The 21416-nt window shown below is 44.2% G+C and overlaps 1 protein-coding gene and 1 long non-coding RNA gene across 2 annotated transcripts in view; both read right to left on the bottom strand.

Moving 5' to 3' along the window:
• LOC133168240 (uncharacterized) overlaps nucleotides 1-21416 on the bottom strand; it is a 78248-nt gene that overhangs the window by 55142 nt on the left and 1690 nt on the right. Inside the window, exons 3-6 of the long non-coding RNA XR_009718166.1 lie at nucleotides 13459-13515; nucleotides 5335-5397; nucleotides 4068-4172; nucleotides 3474-3582 (exon numbers count right to left, since the gene is read on the bottom strand). This is a non-coding gene — a long non-coding RNA (uncharacterized LOC133168240). The remainder of the gene's footprint in view (nucleotides 1-3473; nucleotides 3583-4067; nucleotides 4173-5334; nucleotides 5398-13458; nucleotides 13516-21416) is intronic.
• drd1b (dopamine receptor D1b) lies at nucleotides 14839-21151 on the bottom strand. Its single transcript, XM_061299628.1, has one exon. The coding sequence runs from the start codon at nucleotides 19934-19936 to the stop codon at nucleotides 18557-18559; it is 1380 nt and encodes a 459-aa protein (XP_061155612.1). The 5' UTR covers nucleotides 19937-21151; the 3' UTR covers nucleotides 14839-18556.

The raw sequence follows: 21416 nt of genomic DNA, 5'->3' as shown, positions 1-21416 counted from the left end.
CGTCCTGGCAGACAGCATGATGCAGAATTTACTTTCAGCACTCTCTGACTCCCCAGAGGCTCTTTCATAATGTACACATTACTTTGAGGTCGCTAGGTTGAAGCTGATGTGAAGTGATGGTGTTATTTTTAAAACCGCTTTTTTTTTTTTAGGGGGGCTATGACGCATTGTACAAGGAACGGAAGGGGTGAGAAATGTTCCACTTGTTTGGAAATATTCCTATATTTTTATATAACATTTATGGTAGCAAATATATATATATTTTTTTTTAAATACGTTATGTGAGCCGGTCTGCGCCTTGAGGAGAAACGTATCATTCCCTGACGTTTTTATGAGCGCATCAATAATTGGAACAATCATTTAGTAGGCCCCTCATGTCAATACATCAGGGAGGTGAGAAGTCTGCCCTTTTTTGTGCCGTCTCAGAGGGAAGGGCATTTAAAAATAAGAGCGCTCACGTAACCTGACTTAATTCGACATCAATAGCAGACGTTAAACCGTCGTCTTGACTCCAAATCTTCAGAAACGAGGACAAGCCCAATGGTAGATTGGAAAATACTTTTTGATTTGGTTTCACCATGGCTGCAGGGTTCAAGATTACCACTAAATTCGGTAAATATGAAACAGTTAAGACCATTTTATGAAATCCAATGAGAGGTTTTTACAAAAAAGCCTTGTGGCGATAATTCAGTGAAAAAAATGTAATATTCATTTTCTTCGGGAGTTCAATTTAAAAATAATCTTAGATTGAGTACAAAGTGTACTTTTATCCGGGTTTAGTCAATCCAGATATATTAGTTTTGCTTTTGAACTGAACTCCTGCAATGAATGAATAATGCATCATATTAGTGCTTCTGATATTGTCTCGCGTCTAAAATAAATCAACCATAATATTCTAAGTTGTAATCTGCTAAAAAAATAATGCCACGTGTGTCTGTGAATAAATTCACTTACAGTGAAATTGAAACAGCTAATCTCATTTCAAGGAGACAAATTGTATCAGCCGTAATAATGATGTTATGTGATATCAGCTAGCACAACGACACGCTGAACCAGGAGGAAAAAAATAATAATAACATTTGTACCCACTGGCCTAACTTATTACAACACACCTTTCAAAGGCATTGTAAATATTTGAATTGTAGATGTTCCCACCACACCTCAAGCATGTAGGAGAAATAGTCATGCAAAAGACTCTAGAGATGTTCGGGGAGGAAGAAAGAAAATCTAGTTTCGCAACGATGAAGATTGAAAGAGCGTTACGGCGGGATTGCACCAATTCCCCATCTCAATTCTACATCCACACACTATCAGTCATAGCAATTATGCATTCCATTATGAAAGATGGAAGCCACAGGGACACTTGAAATCATAAATTTAACAAAGTCGTATCGCAAAACAATATAAATCCTCTCGCTAGAGCTTGGCGGCGGCCGGCTGAATCTCACCTCATACTCAGATAGCGCAAAACACTGCGGGATAGATTAGACGCAAGGCAAAATGTCTTTCTTTGAAATCTACAGTAGCCAATTTGACACAGCAGCGATTCAAAGTAGTGGCGGCGGCAACTTCGGTCCAGTCAACACGTGGCACATTAAAGCTACCGAGGGAGCCCCTATTTGCAGAAAAGTGTCAAAACAAAATGTTCCTCTAGATATCGTTTATGCTTTAGCGTGGTTTTCGAGGGCCCTTTGGTCCAATTACAGAAGCCTGGTGGAGTATTTGCAGTGTCAGCACGTAGCCAGTAAATATGAAGCACCTTTAACCGAGTTGATGTATCCAGCGTTTGTTATCGGCGAGGTGGACATTAGCCCTAATGACCAAGGCGCCGCAGCGGAGTGATCATTGCAGCTCTGGTGTCGAGTCCCCAAATGTTTTTAGAAAATAGAATTGTTTGCCGACTTTTCTCGAAAGGACATGTGACCTACACGGCGACGATGACTCACGCCGTTGCTGTGTAAAATTAATTAGCCGGTGCTTGTAGGCGATGCGTTACTTTCGCAGCTCAAGGCAACTCTATCACACATGCGGCCGGACAAATAATGTTGTGAAGTTTATCTGTCGCTTCGAATATGCCTGCGCTGACATTTGCCTCTCCTGAATAATTAATGGCAGTGACATTGCGCTCGGGCTGATTGTGTTTGCCTGATCACCTGCCATCTCGTGGCACCGGGATTCTCATACGGCGTGCTATTTTCTTTTTTTTTTTTCCTCTCGATTTGGCACGGGATTGACGAGGGGGGGGAAGAAAATGGGTCAAGAAAAGAGACAGTCAAAACTCATGATTGCACGCTGCTGGCTCTTTCCCAAAGCTCGATGGGAAAGACTCCAGCTCACCTGCAAAACTAATGAGGACAAGCGTGATTAAAAGTGGATGCTTGGACGCCGACAACTTTGCTCAAGCAGGTTGCCATGATGCACAGCCTGAGGATGTTTTTCCCTTGGTTGTTTTTTGTCTCGGTAATGGCGGCATTTCATGAAAATCCCGGCCTGCGGTTCTTTTACGCTCATAAAATGGAGGAAGATGAAGACATCTCAACATTAAACTGCAAATTTGACTGACAAGCGCAACATTTGCACTCTCCTGTCCCCATCTGCATCAATCAGTGCTGCCGAGCCTCAAATCGCTCCATTAGCACATTGATAACATGGCAGCAGCCAAAAATGTGGCTAATACGTTGCAGTTTGATGTAAATCCTGCAAGGCACTGCAAGCAGATGGTGCAATATGCGCACGTGGTGTTCACTGAATTAATGAAAGGGTGGCTGGAGGGATGAATGGATGGATCTGTGTATCGAAAGATACTGTAAATAATATTACATTTATCAAAGACTTCACTAGCTTAATGCGAACACACAAAGCAAATTAGACGAGTTAACAAATAGAATCAGTGGCAAGCTTGATCACAAATGGAGGAGCAGCACATGTAGACAGACAATATAACACCCACCCGAGTAAAAAAATGGCTAATATTACTGCAGCTTACAGAATGAGTTGGGAAAGTCTTTGTGCCTGTCTGTTTACATTACCAGGACCCTTGGATTTGCATATTTCTACAGTGTACAGTAGAGCAGTGTAAAACAAACGCAAATATGTTGTGCTGACTGCATTATTCTTCCCATGGCATTGATGTTAGATCTGTACAGACAGCAACTCACACACACACACACACACACACACACACACACACTCCCAAGCACGTGGCTGTCAGTGAGCTTGTGCCACATAGCCTCTGTGGGCACACATCCTGGCACCAAAGGTCACACAACATGTTCCGGCAAAAATAGAAACAGATTGTTATATATATATATATATATATATATATATATTTTTTTTTTAATTATTATTATTTTCTTTGCTCATCATAATGCCAGTATAACTGCCAATGCTTGTCAACATAATTATACTAAGTCCCAATGACAAAATGAGTCATCCCAGTGCAGCCGAGTGACCTAAATGTTCGGTGGTCTTACCTGACAGACAGTCGGAGCAAGAATCGTGTCACCCTCAGCTCTGCGCACGGGAGTTCACCGCCCTAATGTCACAAGCTTTCAATGTGCGTGGCGGCGACCTGTCACATGGCTGTGTGAGTGAAATGCCATTTGTCATTAAAGAACACTTCCAGAAGATATTGCAACATTATTATGATGCTGAGGGTCAACTGGGGAGTCACCTATCAGTCCAAATTTTGAAGGTTGGGATTCTAATAGCCTTTCTGTGTGGACTTGGGAGTTGTGTTCATCTATCCTTCTATGCTAGCAACATAAAGCTACATGTGGAACAATAACATGCTGATGGACTAAATGGCAGGAGGTACAATTTACTGCATGCATCTCCCTTTGTTGCATTTCATACAACAAAATAAAAACGTTGTGCTCAATCTACAGGACCAGATTTCTGTCTGAGGGTTTTTGTAGTGTTGGATGCAAGCTCAAGCAGTATCCAGGACAAGCAAGACAGGAAAGTAGTGTAGTAGTCTCCCAAAAAGTGGCAAACACTGAATCATTCAAACTCTAAATGAAGAGAGCATATTAAAGAAAAATCAACAAACACAAGAAATTACTCACCACAACATGTTGGGCAGAACAGGAAGCACACCTAGGCAGCACGTGACTAGAAGGATCTGATTGGTTGACTCCACCCACAGGACAGGGAATGGTGGAAACCAAAAACTGTCAAAACAAGAGATAAAATGAGACCAAATTGAATATTTTCTGTTGAAGTCTTACCTCTAATGATTCCCCCAGAATTATGTGGGTTTGGGCTTTCGTACTTCCACTATATTATTATCCCAGAGAACCAGCATGACTCATTTTGGTGCTTTTTATTGGTTACTTAAATCTACTATTTTCAGTCCTTAACAGTTAAGTCACAAATAATAAGTATGTGTGTTTGATGTTAAATATGTGTTATTAGTGGCTTCCCCGGGCTGTCTCTCATCTTGTTTCAATACCAATATTAGGGAGGCTAGATGAACTTGGTTTGTTTCATGCTAGCATGGCGAAGGACTAAAAGAACTCCTCGTTCTATTGCTCCCTCTCACACGTACTGAATGAATTTGGCGTCCCCCATGCTCACTTGGGTGTCGCATGAGCCAAGTGACACAGAGCACTAACGTGCACCGACAGCAAATCAATAGTTGATGGTTTTTCTTAGCTTTTAGGGGAGAACTAGTTAAAAGTATATCCAACTATGCCGTCGCTCTTCAAAACAAATCAGATATTCCTATCAGACAAAGCCTAATTCAATTCAGGGAAAATTATGCGAAAAAATCAATTCATGAGCATTCATAAAATAATCAATTAAATGGTTGATCAATAAAATACGTAATAAAAATGGTGATAAGGAGGTCTGCGCTGCTGCGGGAGTGGCCGCAGTCAAATTCAATCCAGGCCAACCAAAGAGTCTCCTTCTATTCCCTTTCGTGTATGAGATGGCAGAACCACACTTGCACCATGATGCTGCACTTCTCAAATAGCTTGAAGAAAGTCAAGAAAAGTTCATTCCCGCAGAATGAACAAAGGCATAGACTTTGGTAAACGTCAACAAAGGGCAATTTTTATATTACAGCGCAAATAACATTTCACCTCGCAGTGACTTGCATGAAAAGCCAGGTGGGCTGCAAAAGCTGACTATGTGCAAGTGTGTGTGCGTGTGTGTGCGTGTGTGGGGGGGGGGGGGGGGGGGGGGTTTATGAATTGGGGGTCAGGCCAGCAGTTTGTCAGTAGCAGTATGATAATGTTATTTTGATGCAGGGCGACACTGTGTGTGATGCATTTGCTCAGCTCTTCATCATCCATCTCTCTCCCAAACACAAACACACACTCGCTCTACCTTTTCCTTTGTCTTCGCTTCCTGGCGCTGTTTTCCCCCCACTCTCCAGCAGTCCCCCATCACCTAGTGAACGAGCGATGCCATGGAATTAGCAGGTGACAAAAATAAATCTCGCATGTTGACAGCACCGAATGCAATCATGAACCCGCTGAGCAAGGCGCTCTAATTGTCATCAATACAGGTTGGACGAAAAAAAGACGGTCGATGACTTTAATTCTTCATCCAAGCAACTTTACACTCCAAGAGGCGGACAGCTGTCATATTCCCTTTGGACCATAGTCACATTTTGTCACTTACGTAACTCCTAATCAGATACACAAACACCCATTTTGAATGTCCGCATTGATGGATGCTGATTAGCTTTGGTGCGATTACGTTTGCAATGTTTTTTAGTCATCATTCATTAAAGTTCATCAAGTGAAAGGTTCCCAATAAAAGGTACAAAATGGTGGAGCTTACAGATAACTAGTGGTTCACAATACAGCACGTCTCAATTTGCAAGTTGACGCACATCTGTGCATTAAAACATCTTATGGATCGCACCGATCGATCCGTTCGTCAATACGGGCGGCGCGGCTGTAACCTCGTGTACATTGTGCTTTTGACCTTGCAGTATCCTTATGCCAGGATGCGACTCCACAAATAACCGGTGCCAAACATTGATTACCGCTAGCACACAGCGCGGCACAATGCCGAGCAGAAAGATATATTGGCAGCGCAGTTAACACTGTATCTCTCTCTCTCTCTCTCTCTCTCTCTCTCTCTCTCTCTCTCTCTCTCTCTCTCTTTCTCTCTCTCTCTCTCTCTCTCTCTCTCTCTCTCTCTCTCTCTCCCTCTCTCTCTCTCGTCATACGCTTTTCGTTCTGCTCATATAGGCTGGTCGGTCAGTCATTAAAATTTGTATTTATTTTTTTATTCCTCCATTCTGCCACAAGCAATTCAACCTGATTAACAGTTGTTATAGTTTGACCCGAGAACAGATTGTTTCTACTAGCTTTAATTAAATTGTTCCTTAATTCCGCAGGGAAAACAAGGTGAAATAACATCCTGGTTCGGGAGCGTAATAATATTGCACGCCGACAAGGAGGGAAGGAGTACACACACGAAACCATTTTCGGTAAAGTGCCTTCCTTGTCTGTCTCCATTTAAGTTTCGAAAAACATCTCCTAGATCAGATAGTTACCAAAAAAATCCAGCAAAAGTGTGGAGAAGAATAAAATGGAGTTTTAGGATATTTTGGGCATTTAAAATACAAGTGCTACGTTTTGCATTGCCAGCCATTTTGGTTTGGGTATTGAAAAGACCGACGGATTGTTTTAAAATATAAATGTAACCCTTGAGCACAAAGGCTTACCCATCCTTTACATAGAGTGATAAATGAGACCAAACCAAAAAATATGATCTGCTTTTGACTTGATTTATTGTGGGTGCACAAACAACCTCCTCTGAATACTTCATTTCCTGATGGCAGTCATTCCAAGGTCTCCTCCAATGTTTACACTGGCGTCCCCTCTAATTTTAGGAAGGCAGGCGTGGGCCGTAATGGAAAGTGACACTATCTAGCCAGCATTCTTTTTTTTTCCTGGAGGGCACGTCAAAGCGAGGGGTGGCTGGTGTAGTCCTAGCCACTCGGACGGTAGGTCCAGAATGTCACATTATTTCCACATGTGGACGAGAGGCCTCGCCGAGCGTCGGCCTAGGCGATAGGCTAAAAAGGAAGCTCGCCGACTTGCTAGCTGGCGGTGCAGTTAACACGAAAGGCAACACCCGTAATGTCACATTAGCACTACCAGCGGAAGTGTTTGCCACTGCCAAAAAAAATAAAAAAAACACTGATAACTATCATATATACCGTATTTTCCGGCCTATAAGGCGCACCGGCCTATAAGGCGCACCTTCAATGAATGGCCCATTTTAAAACTTTATCCTTATATAAGGCGCACCGGACTATAAGGCGCACCATTAATGCATCATGTCAGATTTTTAATCCAAATCAAATCATTCTCCATTTTATCTTTTTTATTTCAACTTCAGACGGAAACAAATTACTTTATAATCATAAAATAATGATCCATAGTCTTTTTGAGTCATGATTCATAGTCTTCAGCGGGCCACTTATGATTGATTTCATGACACAATGCTTTGGGCCAGTTTAAATTTAGGAATTTGGTCCATATATAAGGCGCACCGGGCTATAAAAAATTTAGGTTTTTAGGTGCGCCTTATAGGGCGGAAAATACGGTATATATTTTTTTAAAGAATTTAGCTTTGTGGAAATTATTTTAAAAAGAAAATACATACAAACCACTTCATTTGACACCGCGGGAGTCGTTTAACTGTAATGATGCGATTCTCAACAGAGGCAGAATGGAGAGACAGATTGTCTGGATGGGAAAAGGCCCTAAAGAAATGATGGAAATGAGGCAAAATAAGTTGTGTAACATGTTTTCCTCATTGTGCCCTGTCCTTCAGTTCAACCTAACAATGTCCAGCCTTTTCTGCATTTCATCCAACACTTCCCAAACAAGTCTGTGACATACTTTTATCAAACTACCCCCATTTTTGTACACTTAACACAACATGATGCTAAAGTGGACACCAGGCACCCAAAGTGCCGACACGTAGTAAGTCGGGTAAATGAACTACTTTCCCCATCCTTGACTCCACCGGGTGTCATGTGCACCTAAATTCAAATGATGTATGGACGCCCTGGAAAACAGTCAACAAAAAAGTCGATTATTTTTAGACTGAAGTAACGCTTTCTGTGCATCTACAGGAATAAATGTAGGTCAATGCTTTGTCCTCCAAAGCAGGACTATATGCGTTTCTTTCTGTGTGCGTCCATGTGAAGCAAAGCAAGTGGAGCCCATTCATCATCCCCTATACCTTGAATGAACATAACCCTGACTGCACCTCCGAGATCTGCTGCAAGTGGGCAGAGGTTGCATCGCTAACATTCGCAAAACTCTCAGAGGCCACACATGGAGCAAGCACGCTGGAAAATATCTGAGCAAGGAGCACCAAAATGACCAAATAGCAATATTCCAGCTCAACTGCAAGAGCCTGATAACAATCTTGATCATATGCATCAGGACCGGAGAGTGACACTCCACGCAAAGGGCGGAAACCCGAGTACGGATTATCCCTATTCCTCGCTCCGGGTTTATCTCACCCTCTTTCATCGCAGGATTTGAATATCAACCAATCCAGTGGCCCGTAATGTTTTCAACACATTTTTTACACGTGACATTTAAGTGACATGGAGCTCACCCGAACAATCCGTGAAGCTTCTTTTATCCGAAATCCAAAAGGAAACGTCTTGCATGCTTTTGCCTCATCCGAGATATATATCGCTGCTCTACATGTCTCTCTCTCTTTCGCTCACCTCACAGGCACACAATGAATATAATGAGAGCGACAGAGCAAGATCACTTGAAGTCACTCCGATCTCGCCTACATTGTTGTTTGACTTTACTTTCCCACCGCTGAGGATGACCGGATCACCGCGTGGGGAAAATCCAACACAGCATTGTGCTGGAGTCACATCAAGTGAAAGTAAAACGAAATAACTGCGCCCACTGCGAGTCCAATGTGCTACCTCTGTTGACACAATTTCAGGCCTTGAAGAAATCAGCCCAAGGGCTTTCAAACACCTTGATGTCAATCATTTATTGCTAAATGACTTTTGGCAGCCATATCCCAATTGGATGCAAGCAGCTGCCTGACATAAGACGTCTCATTAAGTCATCAATTTAGGAAGTGGACTTGTAGTCTTCTCTTGGATGGACTAAAAAAAAAAAGCACAAATCCAACCCACCCTTGGTATTCCCATGCTTTCCCTGACCCAGTTCTTCCAACTCCCAGTATAAGGAGCTCCTTTGCATAATGAGAGAAGGTCCTATCCATATCGCTTTGTTGAAGGTGACACAGAACAAAATGATCGCATGTACACCTTGCTATAAATAAAGCTATGGAGGAGGAAAAAAGTCAAAAAAGATATCTTCTGGGATCATTCCCCTTGGCCTCAATGGACACCTCCCATCTGCTGTCTGTTGGACAGAGCAGTAGCACACTGAGTAAACAGCTGTTCACTTTCATGCATATTGAATAGGCTTGGGAGATATGATAACTGTGGAGAAATCTCACCTGGGTATATTCGCTTCATCCATTGTTTTATACCCAGGACACACGACATCTTTTTTTTTTTTTTTTTTAATTCTGGATTGAAATGAGCAGATTGGATATGTACTGTCATTGATATTGTGAAAATAAGACGTATTATTACGTTATGTTACGGGCCGCTGAGTAAGATTGCCATCCCATTAGCTGATGTTGCACGTTAAGCGCAACGCCTTCAAGACCTAGTCGCAGGTCATTTTGGATTATATCACGGCTCAAAGTTGCGGCAAAAGCATGTTCGGCTGCCAAAAGCAATTTCCCTGGATGTGCCTCGCTTTCCCTCCATCCACCCCCCCCCCCCCCTATCCATTCGCAGATTTCTAGAAGCTCAGTCAATCCCGAGGATTTAAAGTGTTATATTCGAGTCACTCCAATGATTCTCTCCAAACTCAAAAAGTTTTATTTTATTGAGTGGTATTGCCTGGGATTTCTCCTTCGGGATCGTTATAGCTCTTTGCATATTTCCATTCTATTCTAAAGTGGGTGATAAGCCACCCGCTGCTGTTTTTCAATTTGCCACCTCATTTTATTGCAGTACACACTTGAAACAAATGAGCAAATCACAACTCTCAAGAATGATCCTTGATGCTGTAGCTCAATGTCAAGCAGTAATCTTCAAATGGACAAGGCGGACACCAAACTGAATATTAACCTTTCTCGCTGTGCGAGAAAAATGACAGCACAAACTATCGGGCAAACGACGCAATTTCTTCACAGCCGATTTGCAAAATCACCCCTGGGCTTAATTAATTCATTCCGTTTTTACAGCTAAGCCGATCTAATACATGACCTCAAATGGTTGCCACTGGGAATGTGGATTAATATATCACAAAGTCCTCAGAATGGCGTTTTAAACCGTTTTTCCAAAGGCAATGTAATATTATCATGAAGTACTTCATATGTAATGGATTAGTAGGTGGTATCAGACTGATTAAATAAAAATGAAAACCCCTCACAGACTTGCAGTTGGAAATGAAGGAGGACTGAAAAACAGAAGCTGAGAGGGTGGAGGACAGAAATTCCAGGAAGAGTGAAGGAGTGTGAAAACATGTTCTAGTGACGGTGGGATTTCCCACGGGACCAACCACTGATGGGATCTTGCAGTTCCCACGACAGTCTCGTCTGAAGGGAACTCACAATGACCTAAGAACATCCAAAAAAAGAATCCATGTTCACAGACAGGTCAATTAAAGACACATTCCTCGAGATCCCAGGAGACGTGACCAGACGCGTGACCAATCGGAACAAGTCCGCATTATAACTGGGCAAATCCGATTTGTATTATGATTATTATTGTTTTAATGATTACTTTTTTTTGTTTTCTTTCACCAGTAAGTACGACCAATATTAGGTGCACCTAATATTTTGGATCTACGTAACGTTTTAGGCACTGCTATTCCTAATAATCTGTCTGCGCTTCAATCATATTACTGCTTACATTAAATCTTCCGTCATTTAAAATACCTCTGATTAAGCCCAAATAAATGTAAATTGTTCTAGTAGCCGAATAGATCTGTTCCCTTACTCCAATCCATCTTCATTTTTTAAGGCCGCTCGGCAGGATTAATGCAGGACTGGCGGCCAGACGCCACTCGTCTTTATTTAAAGAAGCGTCTCGTTGAATAGCTGACATACCAATGGAGCTTGAGAAAAGCAAAAGCCGCCCAAAGGTGTCTTTGGCGGCACCGTTTCTTCTTTCTGCTTGGAGAACTCAGATAAAGAGGATGACATGAAAATAAATTCTTTGGGAAGGAACGACTGGGCTTGTTAGCAGAGTCAATGCCACCTTGATAAGTAACGTTGGAGTGATCACCTTCAAAAAGTTCAAGTCAACAATTCAAGTCCATGAAAGTTAGATCGTTTCAAGCCTCTCTAGGCAATATTTAAAATACACAATTCGCATGGTTGCTATTTTCCCGTTTATAGCAAATAGTTTGAATTTCCAAACCATGCATGCTAGGTCCACAAGCACTATCGAAAACGAATGTAACCACGGACAATTGAAGGATATCCAGTTTGAAAAGGGCCACAGATGAGGTAAAGTGAGCCCGGTGTTGACAATGCGAATCCGCCCACATCTTCTCATCTCATGTCTCATGTGACATATTTATTCCAAACAGGAAATGCCTAGGGCGGCGTCTCATTCCCAAACTCCGTTTATACCTTTTTTTGCAAAAACTTGGAATAGCATTTGTCTGTGAGAAATAAGTCACGCAAGCACACTATCAGTGGTGTCAAATTTTAAAATGCTAGCCACTAGCTATTTTTTTGCTACGGTCTCTGCTCGATTATCTGCTGTCCATTTCTCGTGAACAGCGGAAATGAAATCATGTTGACTGGACCGGTTTCATCATTCAAGCTTATCACTCCGATAGTTTGAATTACAACAACCTGTTAGCTTTGGATATCACGGAGTTATCTTCTGTATCTACGGGCTGCTATTGATCGGTGTAGTCAAAGAAATCAATTAGATGCATGACTGGCTCGTAAATATTTTATCTGACGGTGTATTTTCAAGAAAATGGAAACAAAAGTCAATTGGCAAATTAAAAAAGTTGCAAGAATCAGATATTCTTGTTGATGCACGCCGGTGGCTTTTATCGATATGACCTGCGGGGTTTATTGTCGAGTTGCAGTTCAATCGATCTTTCACCATCTTATCAAGTGCGATTTAACATTCACGAATAAATCTCGTTCGATTGTGCAGGTGTGTCCCTGATGAGATTCTTTTCAATTAAACGAGACCATTTTTATTCAGAGGTGATGTCGGAAACATCCTCACAAGCATCAGTAGTCACCGCACACGCGCGGCGCCAAAGTTGAGATAAGTTTCGGTGACTTCGCTGCGAGTGGTCGCATTTCATTAACATTCCCAGTTCCCTGGTTGCCATATTGCTGCCAGGCTCTTCCAGCATGTGTGTGTGTGTGTGTCAGACCTGCTATGCAATTAGGCCGAATGAGCACCAGGAGGAATTTAAATGTGAGACAGGTGATAGACGGGTATGGAAAAGTGACGGATGTTCGGGTGGACAGATGAGCTGGGCGGGTTGCCAAAGGTCTCCAATAAGGCACAGGGAGGGGCTTATAAGAAATCCTGACAGATGTAGGGCACGATAGGAAAGATCAATGGACATACACAGGCATTTCCCATAAGGTCTGGACAATCACAGGTAATTATAATGATAATAGTAATATGCTTTTGCTTTGTAATGACAGTTTGTGTCTGTTCACGCCATCGATTCTGCTCTCCTGTCTTGATCAGTCCCACAAGACACTTGAAACAGAAAGAGAGTGTCTTTGGGCAAATCGCTCGGCTTCCAGAATGTTTGACGACCGCGACGGATCAATAGAGGCACGGCCGGTGATGAGGTGACGGCGCGCTAAAGACAGCTTTGATCACTGCAAATGACTGTTAGCTGTGTCATGAGCAAAAGCGAAAAAAAGTCTTTGCATGGATGTCCAACTAGTAAAAGGTCTTTGGGAAGTTAAAAAGTATCCAGAGGCAGGCCATATTTTTTGCAGAGAATATATATATATATAGCATGTCGCTCAGAGACAATTAATTCCGAAGCAAAGAAATTGTGCTGGAGCTGCAAGGTGAAGAACACGCTTGCGTGCACTTACTGCTTACACAAGCAAAGCTTGGTTAACAAGGTTGTTTACTACCACTTTTATGTGTTGTTAACTCCAGATATTGAAGCGGGGCCCTCCCGATTTTTTTTTTTCATTTTTGTTTTGTTTTAAGGGCATATCTCCATAAGGGGAATGGCATATCAACAAAGCAAAGTTGATAAACAAATGACTCCTCCCTATCTTAGCTTTGGACCAGGATGATTTTTTTATAAGCTTTATTTTTGTAAAGGTAACATCTTATTTTTCTCTTGTCTCATTATTTATTGAAAGATTTTTTAGTTTTTAAACCGATCTGCCGTTGTGTTGATTTACCTTGCATTGCTGTCGCTTCAACTTCCCCTCTGGGGATCAATAAATGATCTTCTTTTCCTACGGGGAAAAAAAAAAACACGCTTTGTCTTGGAGCTGTGTGAATCGACTAGAAGTCAGTCTAATAACGGCAAAAGGTTCGAAATGTAAATTATGCAATCAGCTGGCAATGTGGACTGGAGCCTTTCCCCCCGCTGGCCAGTTTGACCCCGCAGGCGGGCAATTATCACAGGCACGTCAATACGTGATAGATGATCAACTGTTCCTGATGAAGATGACACATCCTGATTATCATGACACAAAATTCCATCCGCATTATTTTTTTTGCTGCAGTGATCGCAGGGGATACCATCTAGAAATGTCAGGGAAGCTTTTTATTATTATTTAAAATTGTCTTACCCCTCCTGCATGCTTTAAATATGTTAAAAATATATATTTTTTAAATATAAGCATAAAATATATCGACAATATTGTAATGTTTGTGAACATTTTACCATAACAATTGCCATCGACCGCCATTTTGTCTTTCCAATGTCGGTTGAAGAAGCAATGTAAAATAATGTAGTTATGATAATAATATAGTGTGTCGTATGCTCAGGACTCCGGAATAAACTGTGTTTGGACTGAGCCAAAGAGCCGAGGTGGTGCTGGTGGGGTTACATAAGCACATTACGGCATGCAAGCACACACACAACAACAAACGTTTGTGTGCGTGTGTGTGTTTGTTCATCTGCCTGCAGTCTATCATTAACCTTGACTGTGTTTCCACTCTGACCTCCCTGTTCAGGATTGCCTAAATATCCATGGATGGGATTTGGCAGCCTATCCATTCAGCAGTATATGATGTTAATCCAACTTCAAACTTTAGAAGCCATTACTTATTCATTCGACCACTGCAAATAACTCGTAGAATGTGTCATTTTGTTGTAGTCCAGACAAAATATCAAATTCGGCACAGGCGGATGAAAAAAGTGTCGCGAGAAGTGCCGAGTGTCTCGCAACGCATCCGTTCGTAACCTTTTCCGCTTCATCCATCAGCAGAAAAGCAAACGTGAGCATGTGCCACATTTCAAGTAACAAACGAGGCCGGGCGGGCGGGCGGGCGGGCGCAGTGGAGTGGTGGGGCGACGTGGCGAGGCGAGGATGTGTCAGCTATCAAGTGGCTGTCAACTTATGTAAATGCACAGGCAAGGCGGCTAGGACAACACACTCAGGGAAGTGGAACCGGGGGGGGAGAAAAAAAAAACGTCACAGTTCCAAATCAATCCACATTGATCCACCACAACGACGTGATCTTTCGATAGCCGCGCGGTGTCAAAGGTACAACACACACCCACATTTCCTATAACCTTAACCCCAATTCACAAAACACGGCTGCGAAAATAAAAGAGCCATCCATGTTTATTTTTCTTTCCAAGAAGGGCACATCATCTATGTATATCTTTGTACAAAGCGTAAACTAAATACAGTCATAAGTTTGAGGAGTATAATCTTTGACATAAAAGAACACCAGAAACAAGTCAATAAATATATAAATAGACATGGGCCGTCTGCATCTGGCGGACAAACAACGGAGAAGACAAAACGGCATTTGTTACACAAGCTAAGGTTTCTTTTAAGATAAAAAGCACTTGTGTTGGTCATCCAAAAAGGACATTTTTTGAAAACATCATGGTACAATACAGAATCCCTCTCCTCACATGTAAATACTGCCATTGAGATTTGTTTTTTTTACATGAGCTGACACAACAAAATTCTAGTGGTTTACCTTTGGCCCCTGCATTGCAGGAATGCGTATGACGCCGAGGAGGAGAGTTGTCAGTCGGACGTTGTCGTTTTGTTTAAGTCGTCAAACGTCAACTCTCATTGGGAGACATTGTTCTGTCACTAACTGGAGGACATGCGGGCTGATGAAAAAGAACGTGTTACTCGAGGCGGCGGCGGCGGCGGCCTGACGTCGGCCATCTTCCGAATGGAAGGAGGTGACGTGAGCGCCGATGACTCACCGTGTTAGCAAGGTGAGGCCTCGAGGGGGCTTTAACGTGAAGCCAAAATACACTGGAGACAAACACGCAGCTCCAGGTGCATTTAGAAAAATGCATACAAACAAGCGTTTGAATTCATCTGCAGTTACCAAACATCAGAATGTTGGATGACGTAAAAAAAAAAAACGGAACGGAATATTTGATCAGAAGCGCAATGAAGTTGCAGTCGGACAAAAAGGGGCCACAAACATGGCACGAGATCATTACTACATTCCAGAAAATGGTGTCAGCAATTTCGGACCTATAGAATCGAATCAATGGAAAAGAACGTGGCTTGAGTTACAGCGGTGTGACATCGTACAACAATGGAAAGTTCGGAATGGATCGTTGATGCACTTAATCACAAGCGCAAAAAGTCCAACATTTCCGACCTCCGAAATGAGATGATGGAACCAAATGTCACCTGAAACCCACAGTTCTTATTTGACAGTGACAATGAAATCGGAACGGAATGAAAAAAACTGAAAACATACAAAAAGACTATTGTTGCATTCCTCGCAAGTCAGCGTCAGGGACATTTTAAAATTCCTCAAATGAAGCAACTTATTTACTTTAAACAATACAAGGTTGACTTCATCGATAGGTTCCGTTTTGATTTCTTACAGGCGGCCTTCAAATGCTCCGGACGTCTTCCCGTTCGTTCGTCCGCGGTGATTTAGAGCATCAACAGTTCGACATGAAATCATCTACGAGCTTTGATTCGGTGCCGTGACTCCGAGTAGAGAAAGGGAACAGTAGGCCCTGTCTGTTTAATATTAAATTCAGTCGTGTTAACATCTGGAATGCTCATCAGGGCGACAGAGGAAGCCAAGAGAAAAAGCCAGCCAGCCAGCGAGCACGAGTCGGAAGAAGAGGAGGAGAAGGAGGAGGGCAACCTTCTCCGAGGCGTTTTCTCGTGCATCCGTCCGTCCTGACGCGCTAATTGCACACATCTGTAGTTCCTGGTCAGTTGTGGGGAAGCATCAGATCCCTCCCAAAAAGCGTCAAAAGAAACATGATGTAGTGGCACTTGAAAGATAATTAGGGCTGTTTGAAATTGAAATGAGCTGACAGCAGATGCCTGCTAACTCGTGTTCAGCCAACAGAACAGCGTGAGAAGAGGACAAGGCAGAGAGGACAATGAGCTGCTTGTGTGCCACATATTGAGCTACAAGTTCCCCACGTTGCCCATATGGACAGCATTGGATTTTCCAGCATGGGAAAATCAAACGCTTCGTTTAAGAACAATCGCTTTCTATCGGATTGTCTTTCTCTTCCCCTGCAAGAGTTTTTCAACGAGCGCTTTTTTATTCCCCTCCGCCAGCCAAACAACATATTTGTCATTTCATCAAAGCGAACTTTGGTTTGGTTTTAATGCTCAGCTTTCACATTTTTGTTTGAACTTCCCTGTTTTCACCTTTACTTGTGAAACGTGGGATTTTGGTAAGAAGCCAGAGCCATCTTTGAGTACCTCCAGGGGCGCTAGTGAATCTCAAACGACTTATCGTCAATTTCAATTCCGTTTGTGTCGACGTCCAAACTAGTCAAAAGTGCGTTTAAAAAAAAAAATTAAAGGCTGTGCAGCGCTTGAAGAGCAACAGGTGGCGCTCTCAACGCAAACCACTAAGACATTTCAACCAATCGGATCAGAGCATAAATGGAATGCTCACAGAAGAAAGTCTTACTTGATGCCACTTCAATTGAATTAAGAAGCTGATGTCAATTATAAACATTGCATGAGGTGTAATGACAATTACCCGCACTGACGGGTCGGTCGGTCACCAACTGTGATGTCAGCGCAGCATGCTTACAGAATGGCCGCTAGAGCATTTGGCTAGGCAATTGAACAAATCAGATATTTACACGTTTGGCAAAAAGGTCAGTCGACTTCACTTTCATTAAGTTTGAGTGCACTCCTCCTCCTCCATCTGAGTGGAGGTTTGCGTTGATGCTTTGTTTCAATCTGCAGATTTACATTTGGGGGGAAAAACAGAACAACTTTAATCGCTAGAAGAGGGAGCCCTCAAGTTAGCAAATCTATACCTGGTGAAAAGCAAGAGGGAGGAACCCACTCAGAGATACTTAGAAATCCCAACCCAAAGTGGGGTACACACATGCCGATACTCTCTGATGGACAACACCGAGTTGGGCTGAGCCAAAAGAAAACAAAAGCGAAAGCTAATCAAGATACAACCTGATTATAGGAGCAACCGTGCCTGCCTCCCAAGTCACTCACTCACCACAATAAAACTATCAAGTCGACACAGATAAGCTAACAGTTAGCCTAGCTTCTTCTGCAACAACAGTTTGGGCGCCACAGAAGTGAAAAATCGATGTGTGTACCCCGTTTTAGACAACTTGTGTTTGCAGTGGATATGGATTTAATCGGTTGAAACTCCACCCGCAAATTCATGATGGCCTAAAAACTCCGCAAGATGACTGCCAAAACATGCGGGGATTCACTGTGTACGGCTTTTGAGATACCAGAAGTATCAAACTCAAGGCCCGGGGGCCAGATACGACCCACCACATCCTTTTATGAGGTCCGGGAAGATCAATTTTGCATCGACAATAGTTACAAATTGTCCATAGAAGACGTTGACAGTCATAATTGCCCTCCGACAAATTGCCATCCCTACAGTTTCGACACACTTGAAGTGAAAAAATAACCGGTTGTTCTCCTGCCTCCTCCATTTTGAATTCCGACTTTGGTTCCTTGGCAAGCGAGTCAAAAACGCACGTCTTTTGGCTCTCCAAAGAAAACTGCCATGTTTATACTGCAATTAAAAACCGATATCAACTGCATTAGACAAGACATTTTGCTAACGTTTTCTACATCTTCTGCGCTATACTACAATAGTGTCAAAAGTCAATCCGTACTGTACAGGATGCATCCAAAAGTATGCGATCGCACGTCAGAATTTTGCAGTGTGTTGAGCCAGAATAAAGTGCCTGTAACTCGGAAACATTCGGATTGCGTTTTCTCTCTTGTGGACAGTTGGGCCGAAGGTCCTGCGGGTGATGGATGGAAGAACACTCACTATGTCGCCGTCAGGCAAGATGTCCGTTGCGAGCGTTCAGCGGGACATGGCGTTGTGCTGTCCGTTCTGCGTTATGGGGTTGATCTTTTCCAGAGTGATCTCCGTGTCGCTGTCTAGATTCCCCGAGATGGCCGGGCAGAGTTTGTCCAAGGCGTTGTTGTCAACACCTACCTCCATCTCGTCCAGCTTGTGGAAGTCCTCCTCCTGACACAGGATGCTGTGGGGCATCGCGCAGCCCGCCGAGTGGTTGCCTTCCTTTGGGATGTGGCTTTTGGGATGGTACTGGCAAGCGGGGTTGGGAAGGGTCGCTCCGGCGTTGTTGTTGACGCTGAGGATCTCGACGGTGTTGCTCCCAGGGCAGAGGCGGTGGCAGCCCAGCAGAATGGAGAAGGCCTTGCGGAAGTCGGCGTTGAAGGCGTAGATGATGGGGTTGAGCGAGGAGTTGGCCCAGCCGAACCACACAAACACGTCGAAGGTGGTCGGGCTGATGCAGTGGAAGTCGTTGGCGTCGTCCGGCAGGTTGGCTTCGCAGAAGGGGACCATGCAGTTGAGGATGAAGAAGGGCAACCAGCAGCACACAAACACCCCCATGATCACCGAGAGCGTCTTTAACACTTTGGTTTCTCGCTTGAACGACATTTTGAACGAACTCTCGCTCTCTATGTTGGACGTGTTGCCCATGCTGCTGTGACGGTTTTTGGCGCTCTCCGCTGCCCTCTCCAGGGCAGATATCCTCCGGATCTGTTTTTGGGCGATGCGGTAGATGCGAGTGTACGTGACGATCATGATGGCCACGGGGATGTAGAAACTGATGAGGGACGAGGAGATGGCGTAAGAGCGGTTAAGGCTGGAATCGCAGTTGTCGGGCGGCAGTTCGCCCGGGTAGCTTCCGTTGAGCTCCGCGTAGCTGCTCGTCTGAGCTTTGTGCCAGTTCAGCTGCACGGGGATGAAAGAGATGAGAACGGAGAGCGTCCACGCCACGCTGATCATCAGACACGCCACTCTGGGGGTCATTTTGCGTTCGTAGCGGAAGGGACTGGAGATGGCCCAGTAGCGGTCCACGCTGATCACGCAAAGATTCAAGATGGAGGCGGTCGAGCACATGATGTCAAACGCCACCCATACGTTGCAGAAGGGGCCAAAAGGCCAGAAACCCACGATCTCCGTCGCGGCCTTCCAAGGCATCACCAGGATGGCCACCAGCAGGTCGGAGATGGCGAGGGAGATGACAAAGAAGTTGGTGACCTTGGAGCGCAGGTGGCGGAACTTGGTGACGGCCACGCACACCAGCGTGTTGCCCAGCAGCGTGGTGAAGATGAGGAGGGAGAGGAAGCATCCCGTCAGAACCCGTTTGGACGAGTCACGCTCAGGCAGAGGCTGTCTGCCGTCTCGAACCGTCGAGAAGTTTTGATCCATTGTTGAAGCCAGACCGGACCGTATGCAGGGCGGGTGGGGTTTTAGGGATCGGGGTAAGGGGGGGCATGAGCCGTCACCCCATCACATCCCCCGGCCCGCTGCAGCTGCGCCGCTCCGCAGACGGATCTCAGGACTGAAAGGTCGGCCGTCCCTTTGCCGCTTCCCCAGTCACCTGGGTCACCCGTAGGTACCTGGTCAGAACCGCCATGCTGGTTTTCGGTGGTCAGGATCTTGCCAACTATCAGGGCGTCAGCACTCGCCGCACGTTCGGCGCATATTATCCGGTTCAATTAGCGGGCCGCTCATAACACGGAGCGCAGAGAAGCCTGGCGTTACCGTCGACCTTCTGGGAAAGTTTCCCGAGCGCGCTTGCTTGCTGTCGGGCGGAGTTGAATGCTGGCTGTCAGGTCCGGTCATTAGCTTTTTATAGTCCCTCGTCAATAAAGGCTATCGACGGATTTCGCAGTGCGTTTATCTGATTTGTTTAATGGTACTCCAGGCGTTTCCACTTTAATATATCGGCCACCTGGATCGAAACCCCACCACTGCTGTCGGTTAGATTTGTTTCATCGCAGGTTGGCAAAAGGATGCCGATGTTTCCACAAGGTTGGAAGAAAAAGTGAGCGAAGAATAAAAGCAACAGCGTCATTCTCATCAAAGTGTCAGGATCGCATAATCCCCCCCATCAAGGTCACTTTCCAATAGGACAGCTTTGCCTTTTAAATGCTCCTTCTTGTGCAATCCGTGGGGGGTTGGAAAATCCGTCTCAAAAATAAAGTCCATCAAATGAAATTGTTTCGAACGCTCCCGACATCCTGGCACGCATTCTTCAGCGCAGAGAGTGCGTCTCGCACCCACGCGTGCGCACTTCTCCGTGGGAGTCACTCCTCGCGACGCTCCTCTCGATTCCTCCTTACTATTTTTTCCTTGGAGGTGTATTTTTGAGGAGGTGATCCTCTCTCGCCGTCTTGACCCACGCGTGGACTAATCTAACTGCGGAGGCTCGCCTAGAGGTGCGCGCATCTCTCTCTTTGCTCGCTGCCGCACAATTTCCACCATCCGAGGGGGCGAGGAGCGAGGGAGTAGGGGGTGAGAAAACGGAGTGGGGAGGGCGCCAAGAAAAAAAACACACACACACACAAAAACACCACATACTACAGAGCTGAGACACTTTAAGTTTACATCTATGAAACTTGCGTGAGAAAAAGACTGTGCAATCACTCTTTGGTGAATGGGTTTAAATGATAAATACAGGTCATCCCCCCCCCCCCCCATGCACTTTTTTAAAAATAGACCGCATAACAAGTGGCTATTCCATTGCTAAATACGTCACAAAAGGAGCGGGGATGCTGCAAAAGAAGGCACCTCAGTGGCCTGACATGAACTTATAAAAATACGTGGCTCAATAGCGCCATCCAGTGTAGATAAGAAATAATATGTTTGAGGTTAAAGCTTGAATTATTGGAGACATTTGGGATCA

Source organism: Syngnathus typhle, linkage group LG15 (assembly GCF_033458585.1).
Source record: "Syngnathus typhle isolate RoL2023-S1 ecotype Sweden linkage group LG15, RoL_Styp_1.0, whole genome shotgun sequence".
Taxonomy (NCBI): Eukaryota; Metazoa; Chordata; class Actinopteri; order Syngnathiformes; family Syngnathidae; genus Syngnathus; species Syngnathus typhle.
The sequence above is the reverse complement of the archived record's forward strand: the minus strand, read 5'-3'. Positions and strand labels throughout refer to the sequence as shown.

Excerpts from the sequence above, each read along its gene's own strand:
- drd1b (XM_061299628.1), bottom strand. The coding sequence starts at position 19,936 with ATGGATCAAAACTTCTCGACGGTTCGAGACGGCAGACAGCCTCTGCCT.